The sequence below is a fragment of the Chenopodium album genome, chromosome 10 (genome assembly GCF_948465745.1).
Source record: "Chenopodium album chromosome 10, dcCheAlbu1.1, whole genome shotgun sequence".
In the NCBI taxonomy this organism is placed as follows: Eukaryota; Viridiplantae; Streptophyta; class Magnoliopsida; order Caryophyllales; family Amaranthaceae; genus Chenopodium; species Chenopodium album.
In genome coordinates, this window is record NC_137843.1 from 20,885,541 (window position 1) to 20,905,503 (window position 19,963).

Sequence of the window (19,963 nt, forward strand, 5' to 3'; positions counted from 1 at the left end):
TCCTTCCACCCTTCTAATTTTTTCCAAACACAATCTTGAATAACAGAGAAAATCCTTTTCTTCGAGCTTCCCAGATACATCTGAAGACCAAGATATTTTTCTTGATCCTTGACAGCCTTAAAAGATAACTTCGTCTGAAGCATATATCTCTAGTCTAGATCAACATTTCGGCTAAAGGACACTTTGGATTTCTCCATGTTCAGCTTTTGGCCTGAAGTAGATTCATAAGTGGTAAGAATATCAAGAACGTTCTCAACCTCCTCCTCAGTGGCTCGAACAAACAAGAGGCTATCATCCGCGAAAATCAAATGGGAGATGGGATCAACCCTCTTTCCAATTTTCACACCATGGATCAACTTTTTCTTCTCCGTCTCTTAACATAGTCGAGAGTCCTTCTGCACAAATAATAAAAAGAAACAGAGAAAGAGGATCCCCCTACCGGAGACCTCTAGATGGAATAAAAGATCTTGAAGGTTGACCATTGACTAGAATTTTGAAAGAGGCAGATTGAACACACCCCATAATCAAACTCACAAAAACATCCGAAAAGTCAATGTTTTACCATCATTTGCTCTAAAAATCCCCATTCTACACGATTGTAAGCTTTACTCATATCGAGCTTTAGACCCAAGTGTCCACACTTTCCTTTCTTCTTCTTTCTCAGAGAATGGAAACATTCATAAGCCACGAAAATATTATCAAAAATTAATCTCCCAAGCACAAAGCCGCTCTGTGACTCATGAATAATGTCTGATAAAACAATTTTCAGACGAGTAGCAAGTACTTACACCATAATTTTATATAGCACATTATACAGGCTAATTAATAAGCCTAAGATCAACAGGAGACACACACTTCTTCTTTATCAGGATTAAAACAATGTAAGTCTGATTTAGAGAGCCTATATCCCCACCATCATTTAAAATATTAATTATGCATCAGTGACATCCTTTCCAACAATACTCCAAAATTTTTGATAAAAAAGAGTGCACATACCATCGAGCTCCGGGGCTTTGGTGGGGTGCATTTGGTCGATTGCTTTCTTCATCTCATCCATCTGAAATTAAGCTGTTAACAAAATTTTTGATAATGTTTTGTTAAAAAGATTAAACCATGTTAATAAACTTGAAGATTTAATATTTAAATTTATACATAAATTTTCAACAACAAATAATCTAATTTCTTTTATATGCTCATACATAAATAAAACATATAGCTATTTTTAATATATGTATTTCAAAATATGTATTGATGTTCAATGTGATTGAAAAAATATATTTAAAATAATACAAGCATTATAGGATATGTAACTAATTTCATCTATATTTATTTTTCATCACGTAATTTTTATTACTATGTATTAAAGCTTATTTTTAATATATATTTTATAATGACCCGGGACATCACCCGGGCCAAAAACTAGTTATAGTTCTAAATAATAAATTAGATCACAAGCATATCCAACATGGAAATAACTAACTTGATTTTGAAACTTTTATACTTCCTCCGTTTTTTTTTACGACCCATTTGGACTTTTACACTGTTCACCATCCCTCCTTTGACCGTCTTTTGTGAATTATACATAAAGATAAATATATTCATGTGAGATCTTATTAGAATCGTCTCAATAAGCACTATCACAATATAAAACGTTTTATAATTTTTATTTATGAATAATTAAAGTTATTGATGGCTAAAGTTTTGTATTGGCAAGCGTAATAAATGAAACAGGTCAAATAAAAAAGAACAGAGGTAGTAAACAAGTTGGAAAGAATAGTATAATTATGAACAACTTTTTATTTTTCTTTTTGAAATGACAATGAGAAATATATTTATTATATTTGAAGTTTGAACACATAGTTGAATTTTGCTAATAATAGTACAAAGATACTCCCTCCGTTTCAGAATGACGTTCCTATTTCGTAAATCGATGCAATTTTTTATCCATATTTGTCGCAAATATCTTTAATCTCACACTAGCAAAAATTATAAAAGTTAGATGACAAATCAAACTAGATCCCGTATGACTATATTTGTTCTTATAGATTAAGAAAAATTTAAAAGATTTTTTCTTTTTTAAAAAAGTCAAAGATTTCAAACAAAAACATTATTGTGGAACGGAGGGAATAGTAAACGATTATGAAAATATAATTTGTTGAACAAGTTTTCCCTATCATGCCGAACAACTAATATAAGTTGGGTTCGTTGTTTTTGTCTTCTCTTCCTAACAAACATACAAGTATTTGTGGGCCAATTAAATGCATACTTAGCTACCATAATTAGGTTTTAAACTAAGTAGCTTAGTGACCAAATATGATGCGACTCACCCGCGATGAATGGAATTAATTTAATATATTGGTTGTTAATATAATCATACTTTTGTTTTGTTATCCGTTGATTACGGTGTGAATGATAGAATAAAAAAACTATAGTTTAAAAAAATGGTCTTTATTTTTTCTTTTTGCATGTTTTCATGTTTGAAATTAATTTTATCCACACCAACTCTAGCTGAAAATGATGCCTTTAATTTTTGTCGATCACCGTTATTTTTCTGTTGAATTTTCCATTTTCTGATGATTGTCAAAGCAAATCTAAGTTTGATATATGTCATTTTCCATTCTTTGTTTCTTTAAAAAAAATTATTGACAATTTGCTTCGTTCACTAATCGATTTTTTACTTGTATTTCAAATAGCTGCGTAATTTAAGAAATTGATTGAAATAATTTACTCGTGTTGACATTGCATTTTCTTCTTATTGGTGGTGATAAATATGTTCAAAATTGTTTGTTTCATGTTTCAAATAGTTTCCCGTAAATTGCGTCTTAGCTGCTGATAACTAATTAAGATTATTGACATTTTTTTTCCGGTCAAAGATCCTAAACTTCAAAAATTTTATTTTATCAAGAAAACTCGTATATAATTTTCATTATTACAATAAAACTACTTGATCGAAAATATAAACTTAAGTTTTATTTTAGTTACCGTAGCTTGACTTCTATATTTGTCAACTCATAAACTTGAAAATTAATTTCCTTATATATCTATCAATATAGCTTATGAAAAGACTTGACATTTTAAACAAAAAAATATTATACACATAATATAAATGTATGTAGTATAATTTATAAGTATAGAGTATGGTCAAAGACTAAAAGTATACGTAATAATAAAGATGGCAAATATAAATGGAAAAGGTACGGTAATACCACTTGAAAAAGTCCAGAATTTTAGCCGCACATCAAAAAGGACGACTTACTTTTCTACGACTCAAGTTTACTACGTACAACAAGTTACTCATGAGTGTGTTTACGTATCCTAGAGTTCCAACGTGTATTATTATGAATGCTAAAGTGCACGAGTATGTATTTTCAATATTTTACTCGACTTAATATTGAAAATTTAGTAAAAGGTCAAGCATATACGACTATGGATAAGAATTTAGCATTGAATTAGATGATTTACCATCAACTTTTACTTGGTAAATCTAGATAAGTAGTACACGAAGAGTCGTAGTCTCGTAGTGTTTGAGCCAACTTTACATTGTAAGTATTCAATTTGTTTCGCGAAGTTAGTATTGAGAATTTGAGACTAATGTCTGATCAAGAATTGTGATATGTTATCGAATTCCTATTGTACATTACATTTTATGATTGTTTTCATGTCAAAAAAGGATGTTAATTTAATTTGTAGTTCGAAATCTAGTGGGGCTGATTTTCAATGCAGATATTTCTCAAACTATTTATTTGATGCGATTCAAGTTGGAGTGATAGCTTGTTTCAAGAGTTATCCAACGATAGGTCACATTCCAATTCCAATAAGAAACGAGAAAGTTATGGGCGTTTTACGAATACTTGACAAAACTAGTTGTTAAATTGTGACTCGAAATCTAGTAGGGATGACTTTGAATGCAAATATCTCTCAAACTACAAATCATTTGAGGTGATTAAAATTGGAGGTGATAGTTTGGTTCAAGAGCTTTCCAACGGTAGGTCATATGCTCAATTTCGATAAGAAACGAGAAAGTTATGACCGTTTTACGAAAACTTGATGAAGCTGGAAATTGCAACGAGGCTGCAAGCTATAGCTCTATACGAGTGAGCTATAGCTTAGCCCTATGAGGACTTGCGGCATGCATGAGCTATCTGCGGAGCAATAGCTCGGTAGTTTGATTTTTCTAGGATAATTTATGCAATATTTCCTAAAATTATATATTTTCTATGACGGCTATTTGAGTATACTTGGGGAACAATTTAGGGTTTTTATTAGGGTTTTCTTGTGTTATAAAAGGACCTATTAGTTGATCAATTAGATGATACCTTTTGAGCCATTAGATTTAGGACTCCTTGTATTATTCTCTCGTTCTTTCTCCATTATAGTGAAGAAGCTCTCGAATCCATCACCCGTGGATGAAGGTCTATTTTGACCAAACCACGTAAATCCTTGTGTTCTTTGTTTATCATCTTTATTGTTTTTCTCGTTCTTATTTTTCATTTATTTGTTCCGCATTAATCAAACACAATTACACCCTTATTTCCTAACAAGTGGTATCTAGAGCCAAGGTTTTTAAGGTCTTAGGTTTTAGGTGTTTATAGATTAGTTTGATTAAATTATGCCAATGAAATTTGACTTTGAGAAATTCGACATCCATGTGAATTTTTGCCTGTGGCAATTGAAGATGAAAGTCATCTTGGTTCAAAGTGGTTGTCACAAGGCCCTTGAAGATGTATCCAAAAAGTCTTCAGGCATGACGATGGATAAGTGGGAGGAGATCGATTTGAAGGCTCTTTCAGCAATTCAATTATGTCTCTCTGATGATGTTTTGAAAGAGGTTGCCGAGGAGACGATTGTTGCGAGTTTGTGGTTGAAGTTGGAGTCACTTTATATGACAAAGGGTGTGACCAACCGTCTACTACTCAAATCTAGAATTCATGATCTTCGTCTAGAAGAAGGTAAACCGCTTAAATCTTATTTAGATGAATTCTTCTCTATTATTATGAATTTTCAAAACATCGATGTTGAGATCGATGATGAGGATATAGCTATTAGGTTGTTATGTTCTTTACTGCCTCCGTATAAGCACTTTCGAGGTACTTTATTGTATGGTAGAGATGATTTGAGTTTTGAAGATGTTAAGGATGCCTTAACCTAGGGAGATTTAATTGACAATAAATTGGTTAATAAATATAGTAATCCGGCTCAAATTAATGCTTTGGTTGCTCATGATGGTAATAAGAATTTTGGTAAAGGAAAATTTTGTAACTATTGTCATGTGTAGGGTCATATCAAAGCCGAGTGTTGGAAATTAAAGAAGAAGAATGAGGAGAAGTCCAATGAGGACAAATCCGCAAATATTTCCAACACCGACGATGATGATGATTATGCACTTTAGGGTTACGAGCTTCGGGGTTGCAGTTTCTATGATCTCTTCATGATAAGTGCCCCTTTGAGATCTCTTGGTAAAATGAGAAACCGTGTGGACTTGGTATAGAGTCTGTGACAGATTGCTTTTGATTCTTTTTTGTAATAAAGTAATAATCTTGGTTATGCATTAGATTTTGATCTAGTTATGCTATTTCTTATCTCAATTTTGGTATTTTTGTGATTTGTTAAGTACAATTGCAATTTAGAAATTATTGATGTAATTTTTATTTTCTAGAATTTCTTAAGTTTTTTAGTTTGGTTTTGAGATGAAGAAGTGTTTGAAGAGAGTTTGGTCAATTTTGATAAGCATGCTTGGCGTTGTGACATTATACTCTCAATAGGCCATGTGAAGGTTTTGTGTATGGAATTTTGTGTTCAGAGACGCACCGGTTCACAAGTTATGGAAGATGTCCGTTTGGTGATAGCCTAATGTGAGTAGGCTTATGGAGTTTTGTTTAAGGTGGAGGTTATTGTTTTCTTATGAGCATTACTTCTTGGTTTTTGGTTCAAGGTGGAGTTACCTTGTTTTGGTCAATTTCAAGACAAGGTGGAGATTGTTAAATTGTGACTTGAAATCTAGTAGGGCTGACTTTGAACGCAAATATCACTCAAAATACAAGTGATTTTTGGGTGATTCAAGTTGGAGGTGATAGCTTGGTTCAAAAGCTTTCCAACGATAGGTCATATGCCCAATTCCGATAAGAAATGAGAAAGTTATGACCGTTTTACGAAAACTTGACAAAGCTGGAAATTTGCAACGAGGCTGCAAGCTATAGCTCTATACGAGTGAGCTATAGCTTAGCCCTATGAGGACTTGCGGCATGCATGAGCTATCTGCGGAGCAATAGCTCGGTAGTTTGGTTTTTCTAGGATAATTTATGCAATATTTCCTAAAATTATATATTTTCTATGACGGCTATTTGAGTATACTTGGGGAACAATTTAGGGTTTTTATTAGGGTTTTCTTGTGTTATAAAAGGACCTATTAGTTGATCAATTAGATGATACCTTTTGAGCCATTAGATTTAGGACTCCTTGTATTATTCTCTCGTTCTTTCTCCATTATAGCGAAGAAGCTCTCGAATCCCCCACCCATGGATGTAGGTCTATTTTGACTGAACCACGTAAATCCTTGTGTTCTTTGTTCATCGTCTTTATTGTTTTTCTCGTTCTTATTTTTCATTGATTTTTTGCGCATTAATTAAACACAATTACACCCTTATTTCCTAACACTAGAAAATTGCGACGAGGAGGCAAGCTATAGCTCTTAGATGAGTGAGTTATAGCTTGTTCCTATGGAGCTTGCGGCAAGCTTGAGCTAGCTAGTTGCCGAGATATATTGCTCAGCAATCCGGTTCTTGTGGGACAACTTATGGAATAATTTCTAATTTGGTTTCCTCCACATGACAGCTATTTGTCTTTTACTTAGGGAATACTTTAGGGTTTAATTAGGGTTTTTATATGTTATAAAAGGACCCTTTAAGTGATCAATTAGATCACACCTTCAATTCACACCTTATAGAGCCATTAAGATTACATGCTCCTTCTATTATTCTCTCGTTCTTTTTCCATTATAGTGAAGAAGCTCTCAAATCCCCCACTCATGGATGTAGATCTAATTTGATCGAAGCACATAATAAATATTTGTGTTCTTTGTTTATATGCTTCTTTTTTGCTTTTCTCGTTCTTATATTACATTGAATTGTTTCGCATTAATCCAACACAATTACACCCTAATTTCCTAACAAAGGGTTTGTCTTATTACACAAAAGTTGAAAAAATATTATACAAATCATGGTAAACAATCTTTTTATATGTTGTTTGTTCTAAGTTAAGAACCAATGAAAGCTCAAAGTATATGTAGTATAAGAAGTTCTACATACAATTTAGGATCTTTCCGAAGAAATACTTTTAGGAAGAGATTACTAGTGCATAATACTTTGAATCAGAATTTTTTGCATTCAAATTGTCAATTATAAGTGGTGTAAGACCCAAAGTAGAGTAGTAGACTATTTGGATTTGAAATTAAGTTAATTTAAATTAAGCTATATTCACAAGTCTTCTGGATTTGATATAGAAAAACCAACACATAAACAATAATCTGATTCATATAATATACTCAATCCCAACAAACAATAAGGTCTAGTCCCTTTAATTTCATTCCTGAAATATTGTTATATTTAGTGATTTTACGCGGTTATTAATAAGAAAATTAAGTTTAGAGAAAAGAATAATTAAATGTCACATATTCTGTATATCAAGTACATATTATGACAACATTGGAAATAATTTATTTTTAATAAAAATCATTATTATTCAAAGAAATAATTAAAATCATTAACCATGCATTATGGTTAATAATTTATTTTTTTAATAATAAAATAATTTTAAAAATAAATTTTTTTTAAGAAAATAAAACCAACCACCTCCCCATCCACTCAGCCCCTCTCCTTCGCCTGGCGGTGCCCAACTCCCCACCCCTATCGGCTTCGACTCCTCATCCCACCTCTCCTATCAGCGACCCCCACCCCACACGACAACTATGGGTGGGGAAAGGGAGGAGGGGTGCGGTCGTCGGTAGAGGGAGGAAAGAGGGGGTGGCTAGCAGTGAGGTAAAGGTGATTTGAGTTTTTTTTTAATTTTATTTTGTTAATTTACAAATGATAATTAAAGAAAAATAATAATAATAATAATAATAATAATAATAATAAAATAAAAATAACGGTCTTTTAGGTCACAAGTCATTTAGGTTTACTAAGAGAGAAAAATTACAAATTTAGGCTTATTTTGGACAGATTTAAAGGTTGGTAAGGAATTAAAAGTTGAATCATTTTTGTTAAGATTTCCAAAATAATAATCAAATATTGACATCTTTTGGAACTGAGGTTGTATAAGTTTATTAGCTAAAAATCCATAGAGAAAATGTATTCCTAGGTTGTAATGACTTGAAACTTCATCGAATATTATTTAATTGAAGTCTTTAACTCTTTAAGAATTGAAATTAAAATGAATAAATACTATAGCTAGATCACACACACATGGAAACTCATATACTTATAAATTGTAAAATACAATATACAATAAGAAATGTGATTCATGAACAGCTTAATAAAAACGCAAGTTCAAGAGGTTTTATGTATAAAAAAAACTTTAAAATTATAAGGAAAATTTGCATCAAAGGATCTTTTAAATGGACTTGTTTGCAATGAAGGACCTTAAAAATCGAAAGTGGCATAAAAGGATCTTTTAAACGTTTTTTGTTGTGGCAGGGAACCTTGACGTCGGAAAGTGGGAATTGACCACAAATCTCCGGCGTTGACCACCACGTGGGTGGCACGTGACTACTTAAGACTTTTTTTCCCATGTTTCCCTCCCTTTTCCCCCTAACCCTTTATATTTTCCCCCAAATTTTATTCTCTCTCCTCTGTTTAGGAAATTGAACCCAGTAATGAAATTCAATTCAAATCAATTACTCAACCCAACTTCCCCCCTGCTGCACATTGAATTCCACTCAGAATAGATGATGACTTTACTTGCTGAGGTACGCATATTCTTTTCTCTCTCCTCTGGATTATTCTTTTCCTTTTTTGTGCATGCTCAACCTTTTAGAGTTGTTCTGCCATGGCCAAAAATAAAAGGGAAAAAAAGTAGTAAAGAATTTGGATTTACCATCAAAAAGGTCATGAAAACTAGGTAAAGCTTGATTTTTTTACACTCCCTTAAGTCGAAATTGCAGAAATTTAGGGTTTGATTTGAATTTTTTAATTTGTTACATGTAGTGGTCCATCCAACTTTAATACATTAATTTATTCATTGAAGTACTTAATTAATTGAATAATTGAAGTGATGATGTTGGGAATTGGTTTTGATTTATCTGTTTTTACTTTTTTTGAGTTGTTGCCTTATGCGTTGATATGTTGTTTGTGGGTGGGTGTTCAATTTTTATTGCATTGTGGTAGAGGGAATAATCGGTCGTTGGACAATCACCCTCAAGCCAAACACTATTTCTACCTAAACTAACCTAAGACAAGTCTAGGGCAAGTAGAGGATCGTATCCACAGGGAATGGGTATGAGTACACCGAGAGTATGAAACGGTTGCAATCTAGTTCGGTCACAAATTGGAGGTTTGATTAAATAACTACTATATGGAGACAAACACTAGGGGGGAAATGGGAATAGACACCAACCAAACCAATGGATCAAAACAATAGGCAAGCATGTACACAAATTGGATGATAGAGAGGGCACTCAACATTGTCTTCTTTTGAAGTCACCACACTAAGCATTCTTAAACCAAACTCAACTAGCAAGATAGGCCAACCAAGTCTTAACAATAGGAAGTAGACTACTAACTCGGGTTTGTCTTTCGATCGGTTCGAGATAGTACTAAGGCACAAATAATTGGGATTTCTCACCTAATTACCGCAACTAAGACTACTACATCATCCAAACGAGGTACCGTAATCAAGATAGAAATTCGGTCTAATCATACAAGAAAAGGTTCACTTCTCTCGAAACTACAACACTAAGCATTCCTAAACTAAACTCGACTAACAAGATAGGCCAACCAAGTTTTAACGATGGGAAGTAGACTACTAACTCGGGTTTGTCTTTCGATCGGTTCGAGATAGCTTAGTACTAAGGCACAAATAATTGGGATTTCTCTCCTAATTACCGCAACTAAGACTACTACATCATCCAAACGAGGTACCGTAATCAAGAGGAATTTAGCATAATCATACAAGAAATGGCTCACAACTAGACCTCATCTTTCAATGCAAGCATAGAAGTGAATACATGAGCAATAAGTGGCCATCCAATTACACATGCAATTAACCAATTCTTTAACAATCAATCATCAACCCAAAATGAACATGCAAACACAAACATCAATTAACCCATGGCTTGGTTGGGTCTTCATCCAACCCCTAGTTAAGAAACTACTCACTAAACATGGTGAGGGACATCAAAACAACAAGTTCCAATTCAAACATTAAGTTAACAAGTTGAGAGGAGTAGTAGGAATAAGGTAGATCGGACATGCAACAACAATTAAGCAAGATCAAGAGAGAAATTAACAATTCAAAGTAAATAAAAACTGAAATTAAAGAGTAAGGGATAGAGGAAAGAGATTACTAATGAAGCTTCAAGGTTGAGAAAATGTTGAAAGGAAGAATACAAACTTCAATTAATCTACTTCAATGATAGAGTTTGAGAGAAACTAAGCTAATTAATAAGAGTTTAGAGAGTTAAGGGCCTAAGAAGACTAAAGGGAAGAAGGTGATCTTCTCCAAGGAAGAAGATGCAGAAAACTGAAGCCAAGGGTCGTATTTATACACCCCGAAATAACATTGTAAAATCCGCCCAAAAAGTCGGGTCTGCATGTAGGAGCGCCCTCTCCTGGATAGAGGAGCGCCCGCTCCTCAGGCTGGAGCGCCCTCTCCTGGATCTTGCGCGCCCTCTCCTCCTGCAGCAATTTGAGGCAGTTTGTAGGAAAACAGGGAGGAGCGCCCGCTCCTATATAGGTGCACGCCCGCTCCTAAAAGTGCAGGGGAGGCAGAATGTGGCAGTTCAGGCAGGAGCGCCCGCTCCTAACAGGCTGCACGCCCTCTCCTCTTGTGCTTTGCTTCCAATATAGTTCTTCATGTTCATGCTATGTGACCAATTTCTCCTTGCATCTACAAACACGAACACACACATAAAAAGGAACGGGGAAGCCAAAAGTTGTAATCATACACAAAAAGGAGTCGGAAAGGGGGATAAAGAGGGGAAAATGACAACAAAATTGTGCTAAAAATACCATGATAAGTGGACAAATAAAACACTTATCAAATTCCCCCAAACTAGCCAATTGCTTGTCCCTAAGCAATTCACTTGGCGCAAAAGAAACCAATAGATTAATCCGCTCAAAGAAAAGCACATGTAAAGATAAAAGAATCCTTAAGCAATAAAACTCGAGCATGAGGTATATGCCTAAGATCAACCACGGTCATGACTAGCCAAGGCCTAGCTAACCTTCCCGAATGTACTCAACTTTGGTCCATTCAACCAATCTTACCGCGTCCCCAACACAAAGTTCAAATTCCCCCTAATGGTAGTGTCTCATGACTCCTCGAAGGAGCCGGAAGAAAAATAGACAAAATAAGGTTTAGAACACTCGACATCTCAATGATAAGTACCCTCTCCATATGCTTGTGAACCAACTCCCTCCACCGACTATGGCTTCAACTACTCTACTAACATTACAAAACTCAAGGATTACGACACAAGTTAAGGCATAGAGAAAACTAGAAGTGCTTTGCAATTAAAGTCAAGCTAAGGTATATAGCACTAAGAGCAAACCTAAAGAGGTTTCTAACTTTGACCCAAATTGCAAAATATGAATAAACTTGAAATAAAAACGCACCCCCAAGCTTGTTTAATTGCTAGGGTGATGGCTATTCATCACTTCTTTTCTTTCCCTTCTTTTTTTTTTTTTTTTTTTTTTTTCTTTCTTTCTTTCTTTCTTTTTTTTTTTTTTTTTTTTTTTTCAAACTTGAACATTTACATCACTAACTACTAATTACAATAAATTAAAAATTGAACTAAGAAAACAAGAATGATATGCCTTAATTTTTTTGTGAATAAACAATACATAACAACCTTCATCAATCACTAAGAGTAGTTTAGGCTGCGATCTTGGGAGTTGGGACTCAAGTTGTCGATCTAGGTACTAAATCAAAGAGGATCCTTGCCACTCATTCAAAATGTAGTAGGCTTGAAAATATTACAACCTCACTTTTGGGAACAATATGGGATCAATTACTACCTTTTGGGGTTCAAATTCCTTTGATATGGGCGACAACCTTCTTACCACAATCCTAGACTTTAGGTCTCGTACATTCGGTAAGGTTATTGTCACACTAGCCTAAACTAGCCAATTCTATGTTCAACCAAGGGCATCTAAACCATGCTCGAAATTTTATTACCAAAAGAAAGCAAATATCCATCACATGCAATCCAATATCCTCATTGAGGACTATTCTAAAAGCAATTTTTTTTTTTTATTTTTTTTTTTAGGGGAAAAGCAAAAATACTCGGGTTGCCTCCCGGGAGCGCTTCTTTAACGTCACTAGCTTGACGAAAATTCGAAGATTGGTTTCTTCACTAACACCTACAACAAAAAGTTAGTCAAAGAAATCAAAGAAAAACAAATCTATACAAATGAACTAGTCTCACATGTTTCACAAGTAACTCAATGCTCAACGCCATTCCCCGGCAACGGCGCCATTTTGGTAGAGGGAAAATAATCGGTCGTTGGACAATCACCCTCAAGCCAAACACTATTTCTACCTAAACTAACCTAAGACAAGTCTAGGGCAAGTAGAGGATCGTATCCACAGGGAATGGGTATGAGTACACCGAGAGTATGAAACGGTTGCAATCTAGTTCGGTCACAAATTGGAGGTTTGATTAAATAACTACTATATGGAGACAAACACTAGGGGGGAAATGGGAATAGACACCAACCAAACCAATGGATCAAAACAATAGGCAAGCATGTACACAAATTGGATGATAGAGAGGGCACTCAACATTGTCTTCTTTTGAAGTCACCACACTAAGCATTCTTAAACCAAACTCAACTAGCAAGATAGGCCAACCAAGTCTTAACAATAGGAAGTAGACTACTAACTCGGGTTTGTCTTTCGATCGGTTCGAGATAGTACTAAGGCACAAATAATTGGGATTTCTCACCTAATTACCGCAACTAAGACTACTACATCATCCAAACGAGGTACCGTAATCAAGATAGAAATTCGGTCTAATCATACAAGAAAAGGTTCACTTCTCTCGAAACTACAACACTAAGCATTCCTAAACTAAACTCGACTAACAAGATAGGCCAACCAAGTTTTAACGATGGGAAGTAGACTACTAACTCGGGTTTGTCTTTCGATCGGTTCGAGATAGCTTAGTACTAAGGCACAAATAATTGGGATTTCTCTCCTAATTACCGCAACTAAGACTACTACATCATCCAAACGAGGTACCGTAATCAAGAGGAATTTAGCATAATCATACAAGAAATGGCTCACAACTAGACCTCATCTTTCAATGCAAGCATAGAAGTGAATACATGAGCAATAAGTGGCCATCCAATTACACATGCAATTAACCAATTCTTTAACAATCAATCATCAACCCAAAATGAACATGCAAACACAAACATCAATTAACCCATGGCTTGGTTGGGTCTTCATCCAACCCCTAGTTAAGAAACTACTCACTAAACATGGTGAGGGACATCAAAACAACAAGTTCCAATTCAAACATTAAGTTAACAAGTTGAGAGGAGTAGTAGGAATAAGGTAGATCGGACATGCAACAACAATTAAGCAAGATCAAGAGAGAAATTAACAATTCAAAGTAAATAAAAACTGAAATTAAAGAGTAAGGGATAGAGGAAAGAGATTACTAATGAAGCTTCAAGGTTGAGAAAATGTTGAAAGGAAGAATACAAACTTCAATTAATCTACTTCAATGATAGAGTTTGAGAGAAACTAAGCTAATTAATAAGAGTTTAGAGAGTTAAGGGCCTAAGAAGACTAAAGGGAAGAAGGTGATCTTCTCCAAGGAAGAAGATGCAGAAAACTGAAGCCAAGGGTCGTATTTATACACCCCGAAATAACATTGTAAAATCCGCCCAAAAAGTCGGGTCTGCATGTAGGAGCGCCCTCTCCTGGATAGAGGAGCGCCCGCTCCTCAGGCTGGAGCGCCCTCTCCTGGATCTTGCGCGCCCTCTCCTCCTGCAGCAATTTGAGGCAGTTTGTAGGAAAACAGGGAGGAGCGCCCGCTCCTATATAGGTGCACGCCCGCTCCTAAAAGTGCAGGGGAGGCAGAATGTGGCAGTTCAGGCAGGAGCGCCCGCTCCTAACAGGCTGCACGCCCTCTCCTCTTGTGCTTTGCTTCCAATATAGTTCTTCATGTTCATGCTATGTGACCAATTTCTCCTTGCATCTACAAACACGAACACACACATAAAAAGGAACGGGGAAGCCAAAAGTTGTAATCATACACAAAAAGGAGTCGGAAAGGGGGATAAAGAGGGGAAAATGACAACAAAATTGTGCTAAAAATACCATGATAAGTGGACAAATAAAACACTTATCACATTGTCATATGATTGATTGGTAAATAAATTCTGCCCTTTGTAATTAGATGTTTTTAATTTGTATCTGAATTCGGGTTTAATTATCAGTATCAAGTGTATAAAGTTATGGATCCAATAAACATAAGGTTATATCATGGGGGTCAGTTTGTGACTAGGAAGGGCAAAACCACTTATGAACATGGTCATAGTGAATATTATAGACTATCATTGCATCCTAATGTTGAAGAGGTATGCTACTTTGAGCTTGTTGATTGGGTTAAGAAGGAGCTAGGATACAATGAAATGGGGCAGCTTTGGTTTAGAAAAGATGGCCATAGCTTGTTTACTGGTAGGCAGCAGCTCAAGGATGATAGTGATATAGTTGACTTTTTTGTTTTCTAGAGAGGATGATGGTTGGTACCACTTGTATTTAGTGCATGAGGATAGAGTGGTAGATAACAGGAGGATGATGTATGGTCCAGATAAGGTTGGAGTGTACACATATACAGAATCTGTGGGGGTCCACATCTTTGGGTAGTTTTGTGTGTTCTGACTCACTTAATACTAAAACAGCAAGTGGGTCCTAGGCAGTAGATGCTGTTCCAAACCCTAGATCTAACTTATCCAAATTCCTTACCAATTCCTTCCAAGCCTCCCAACCTTCCCAAAAAACCTTCTGCTTCCCCTTCTTTTGCAAATGAACCTGATTTTCAACTAGACTCCACACAAACATCAGTAAACTTTCCCTTAAATAATGGCAGTAACACCTTGGTACCCATTCCAGAGGTTGATGCTGATGGTGAATATGATGATGAGGAAGAAGAATCTGATGTAGGTGACAAAGATCTGGATTTAAGTGATGGTGACTTTGAGGATATAGAAGATGATGACCTGTTTGCAGCTAATGTAGATGCTGACATAAGTGAGACTGTGAGAAATACTTTAGGACATCTTAGGAAGAGTAGTGAAGGTAGGGAATCTGCTGTTAATGATGAAGGTCAGGAGATCTTAATTCAGAGTGATGAAGACTTGAATGACAGTGAGGATGAGCTGAAAGACAAAGTTGGATCTGATGATGATGAGGTACAGTATCCTATTTTTAATCCAACTGTTGATTTTAGGAGAAAGATTAACTTGATTCTAGGGCTTAAATTTCCATCTGGGAGGGTATTTAGGAAGGCTTTGCAACATCATGCAATAGAAAATGGGTATAACTACTACTTTTTGCATAACAAGAGCCATAGGATAACAGTGTATTGTGCTGAGAGGTGTAAATGCCCTTGGAAAAAGGCAGAAGGGTTGAGTGCAAGTGTAATCAAAGGAGAAAGTGTTACTTTAAGGTGCACGGTGAGAAGTTGAAGAATGAGGAGACCTTTCAAATACAGAGTCTTAGATTATATCATGTATGTGGCCACCAACATGTCAACCCTAGAGTGAGCTCTGAGTATCTGGCAGAAAGGTACATAGAGGATTGGAGGGATGACCCTTCTTACAAGTTAAGTGCATTTATCGAGAGAGTTGGGAGAGAGCTTGTGAAGTGGGTTATTACAAGTGTCATAGGGCTAGAAATATGGCACTGAAGTTGATTCATGGTGATGCTTCAGAGGAGTATAAGAGAGTGTGGGAGTATGCTATTGCCATAAGAAAGTCTAATCTAGGGAGCACTGCAATAGTGAAGGTTCAGGGAATAGACCACCCTCCCCCCTGTTCCAGAGAATGTACATATGCCTATAACCTTGCAAGGAAGGGTTCATGGCAGGTTGTAGGCCTATTTTAGGGGTTGATGGTGCCCATCTGAGAGGGCCATATCCAGGGATTCTCCTAACTGATGTAGGGAAGGATGGTAACAACAATATTTTCCCTGTAGCATGGGCTGTTGTGGAGACAGAGAATGCTGAAACCTGGAGTTGGTTCCTTGAGCTTCTTGTTAATGATATTGCATCAGTTGCTGACTCAGTTACCTGGGTTCATGAAGTGGATGTCACTTTTATGAGTGACAGACAGAAGGTTTGTACTCCTTTTTCTTTCTGTTTGTTGTTATCTGTGTTTTTAGCAAACTAAACACATTGCTTACTCAACTATGATGGTGTTTTCATGTTAGGGCCTCTTGGATGCATTTCACAAAGTGGATCCCAATGCTGAGACCAGATATTGCTGTAGGCATATCTGGTCCAATTTCAAGAATAAGTTCCCAGGAGAGGTTTATAGAGAAAGCTTTTGGAAGGCAGGTAGGTCTTCAACCAAGGTAAAAATGGATTACATGTTTACCAAACTTATCAAACCACTTCTGTTTTTTAACAAGATTGTTATAGTATTGTAAACTTCCTTTTTTTTTCATTTTACCAACATGAATTTGAAGCACACATGACAGACATAAAGAAATTGAATGTTGAAGTTTTCAATTACCTGAGTGACATACATGTATGCCATTGGTCTAGGCATGGTTTTAGTAGTAGGGCAAAATCTGGAATGTTATTGAACAACTGTTGTGAAAGCTTCGATAATGTACTAAGGGAAGTAAGGGCAAAACCTATATTATCTTTGATGGAGTGGCTTAGAAGGTATGTTATGAAGAGATGCTTTGCTAAGAAGGAAGGGTTAGCTAACTTTGATGGCTTTATTATGCCTTCTGTTGTGAAAATGATAAAGAGGATACAAAAGGTGGTAAGTAGCATGAGAGTCACATTAGCTGATTTACATGAATTTGAGGTAGATTATGAAGGAGACAACTATGTGGTGAACTTAGAGCATAAAACTTGTGGGTGTTATAGGTGGAATTTAATGGGGATCCCTTGTTGGCATGCCTTGGCATGTGTTGCCAAAAAAAGCCTTAATTATGAAGACTTTGTCCACCCAGCTTACCATGTTGCAACCTACTCAGCAACATATGCACCAGCCTTCCATGCCATGCCAGGACAGAAGAAATGGGACAAGTCACCTTTGCCTGAACCTTTACCACCTCCCTTTAAAGTGTTGCCTGGAAGACCATCACAAAAGAAAAGAAGGAAAGAAGCAGGAGAAGGGAAAGACAAGTATGTTAAAAGGGCTAAGAAACAGAACACTTGTCAAAGATGTGGTGGTTTAGGTCATTACAAGACAAAATGTTTCAATCCCATCAAACAAAAGGGCCCTATAAACAAAGGTGGTAGACAAAGGAAGGATGGTAGACCCCCCATTTTCAGAGAACCAGCTAATGAAACATATGCCCCTGATGGTGTAGCTTCTTCCTCACAAATAGTCCCAACCACAACATCAACAACTTCTATCAATCCTATTCCAGCAGTAGCTGCATCAACAAGGCAATCAGGTTCATCTGCATTTAGGATAGGGGGTGGTACTGCAAGGAAGACCAACACCAAACCTCCTGCACCAACAACAACTTCTGCTTCCAGGAAAGGCAAGTCCAAAGCAAATGCACCAAATCAGAAAACAAAGAAACAGAAAACAACTTATGTTAATGCTCTCCAATCCTCACAAGCATCTCAGCAAAGTTGTCTGTCTCACCATTGAACAATTCAAGTTAAATTTCAGTTTATTTAGTCACTTTAGGTAGTAGTTATGTTTATGTAATCCACTTTTGCTTAAACTTTGGTATTTTAATTTTGTGAACAAGTCAGCTTTATGCAATTTGCTACAATTAAATTGCTGCTACCTTGCAATGAATATTGAAAGTCTATTGTTTAATGTTGTTGTGTGTATACATACAACTATTGTTCAGGTTGAAATTGCTATTGTTCAGGTTGGAATTGCTATGCAAAATTGTTTGGAGTTGAAGGACTAATACATTGCACATGCCAATTTTGTCAAACTGAACTTCATTCATTCATTGAAATATTTGAAGATTACATCAGTTTTAATACAATTGCACTAAATTAAACACTTAATTTAACAACAATCAAAGTACACACAATAGACAAAACTACACATATGAACATAGTCCCCAAAGTGTTAATCCCACATGCTTTGCAACCTTCCCTTTTCAGCATCATCTTCTGCTTCATCTTCTCATGTTCCTCATTCAACCTCCTGTTCTCATGTTCTATGCAAGCAACTTTAGATTTGAACAACCTTAAATCAGTGGCCAACCTTTGTTTTTCAGACAAAAGAACATTAGTTACATCCCTCTGCCACTCTAGAATATCCTCGTCCACCCATTCAAAGAAATCACAACCTTTTTCTCCTGTCTCAAAATTGTAATACTTGCACGATATGAACCTCCTACCAGGATTATCATGTGTCCATGAGGTTCTTTGAGCAACAAGAAGCCCACAATTGCAATCTTTCTTCTCTGTGAAAACATGTTGCAAGGTGCAATTTCACCAAACACATAAACCCTAATTTTCAACACAACATTCGACAACAACGAATTTGAAAAACATAAATGGAAAAATAGACATTTACCTGGCTCGAAATGTGTTGAAATGATAAATTCGTGGCTCAATTGTGCAAACAAATCTCCTAGGATTGGGAATTTGAGCTAAATTGTGAGAGGGGTACTAAGAACAGAGGAGAGAGAATAAAATTTGGGGGAAAATAAAAGGGTTAGGGGGAAAAGGGAGGGGAAAAAAAAGGGTCTTAAGTAGTCACGTGCCACCCACGTGGTGGTCAACGCCGGAGATTTGTGGTCAATTCCCACTTTCCGACGTCAAGGTCCCCTGCCACAACAAAAAACGTTTAAAAGATCATTTTATGCCACGTTCGATTTATAAGGTCCTTCCTTGCAAACAAGTCTATTTAAAAGATCCTTTGATGCAAATTTTCCAAATTATAATATCTTTATCAATTCTTGATTTAAAAAATAAATAATAATAAAAAAATAAAAAAATAAAAAAAAATAAAAAACAGTTTTTTGCACCAGCTACCTCGTGCACTATAAAATTTAAAATGGAAAAGGTAAGCTTGAAGAAATTATGTAAGATAATGGCCGCCCATCAACAAAAACGACCCACTTTTCTCAAGAATATGTATAATCAATGACCCATGCATGCTATATCTTAACTCTTTAGGGATTTAATGATTTATTAATGTATAGTGTGTTTACTCATAGTTGTCTTAGGGTGCACTTATTCTAATTATAGTGTTAATAATACGAGTAGTCGGACTAGTTAGTTTGGGTTTAAATAAACATGTGAATTTATTGTAAGATTGATTTAAATTAGTGGCATGCTTAAATTGAATCAGGTTGGATTGGTTAAGTTTTGATCTGCTAATTTAAATCATGTTATAAAAGGTTCAGGTTTAATAAGCCAAGTCAAGTTATACACGATAAGGTACACATCATTTGAGGCCCACTCGGACACTGACTTGGATACATATACATATAAGCTTGGTCTCGTAAATTGCGTATTTACAGTTATATAGGAAGTCTAGTCAATTGGGTTACATATCACGTCTATAATTTACAATAG

General features: G+C 35.7%; 1 protein-coding gene across 1 annotated transcript; it reads left to right on the forward strand.

Annotated features, from left to right (window-relative positions):
* The first annotated feature begins 16,125 nt into the window (after window positions 1-16,125).
* Window positions 16,126-18,065, forward strand: LOC145565039 (uncharacterized). Its single transcript, XM_081625153.1, has 4 exons — window positions 16,126-16,273; window positions 16,315-16,562; window positions 16,657-16,783; window positions 16,915-18,065. The coding sequence occupies exons 1-4, from the start codon at window positions 16,126-16,128 to the stop codon at window positions 18,063-18,065; spliced, it is 1,674 nt and encodes a 557-aa protein (XP_081481279.1).
* Window positions 18,066-19,963: the final 1,898 nt, after the last annotated feature.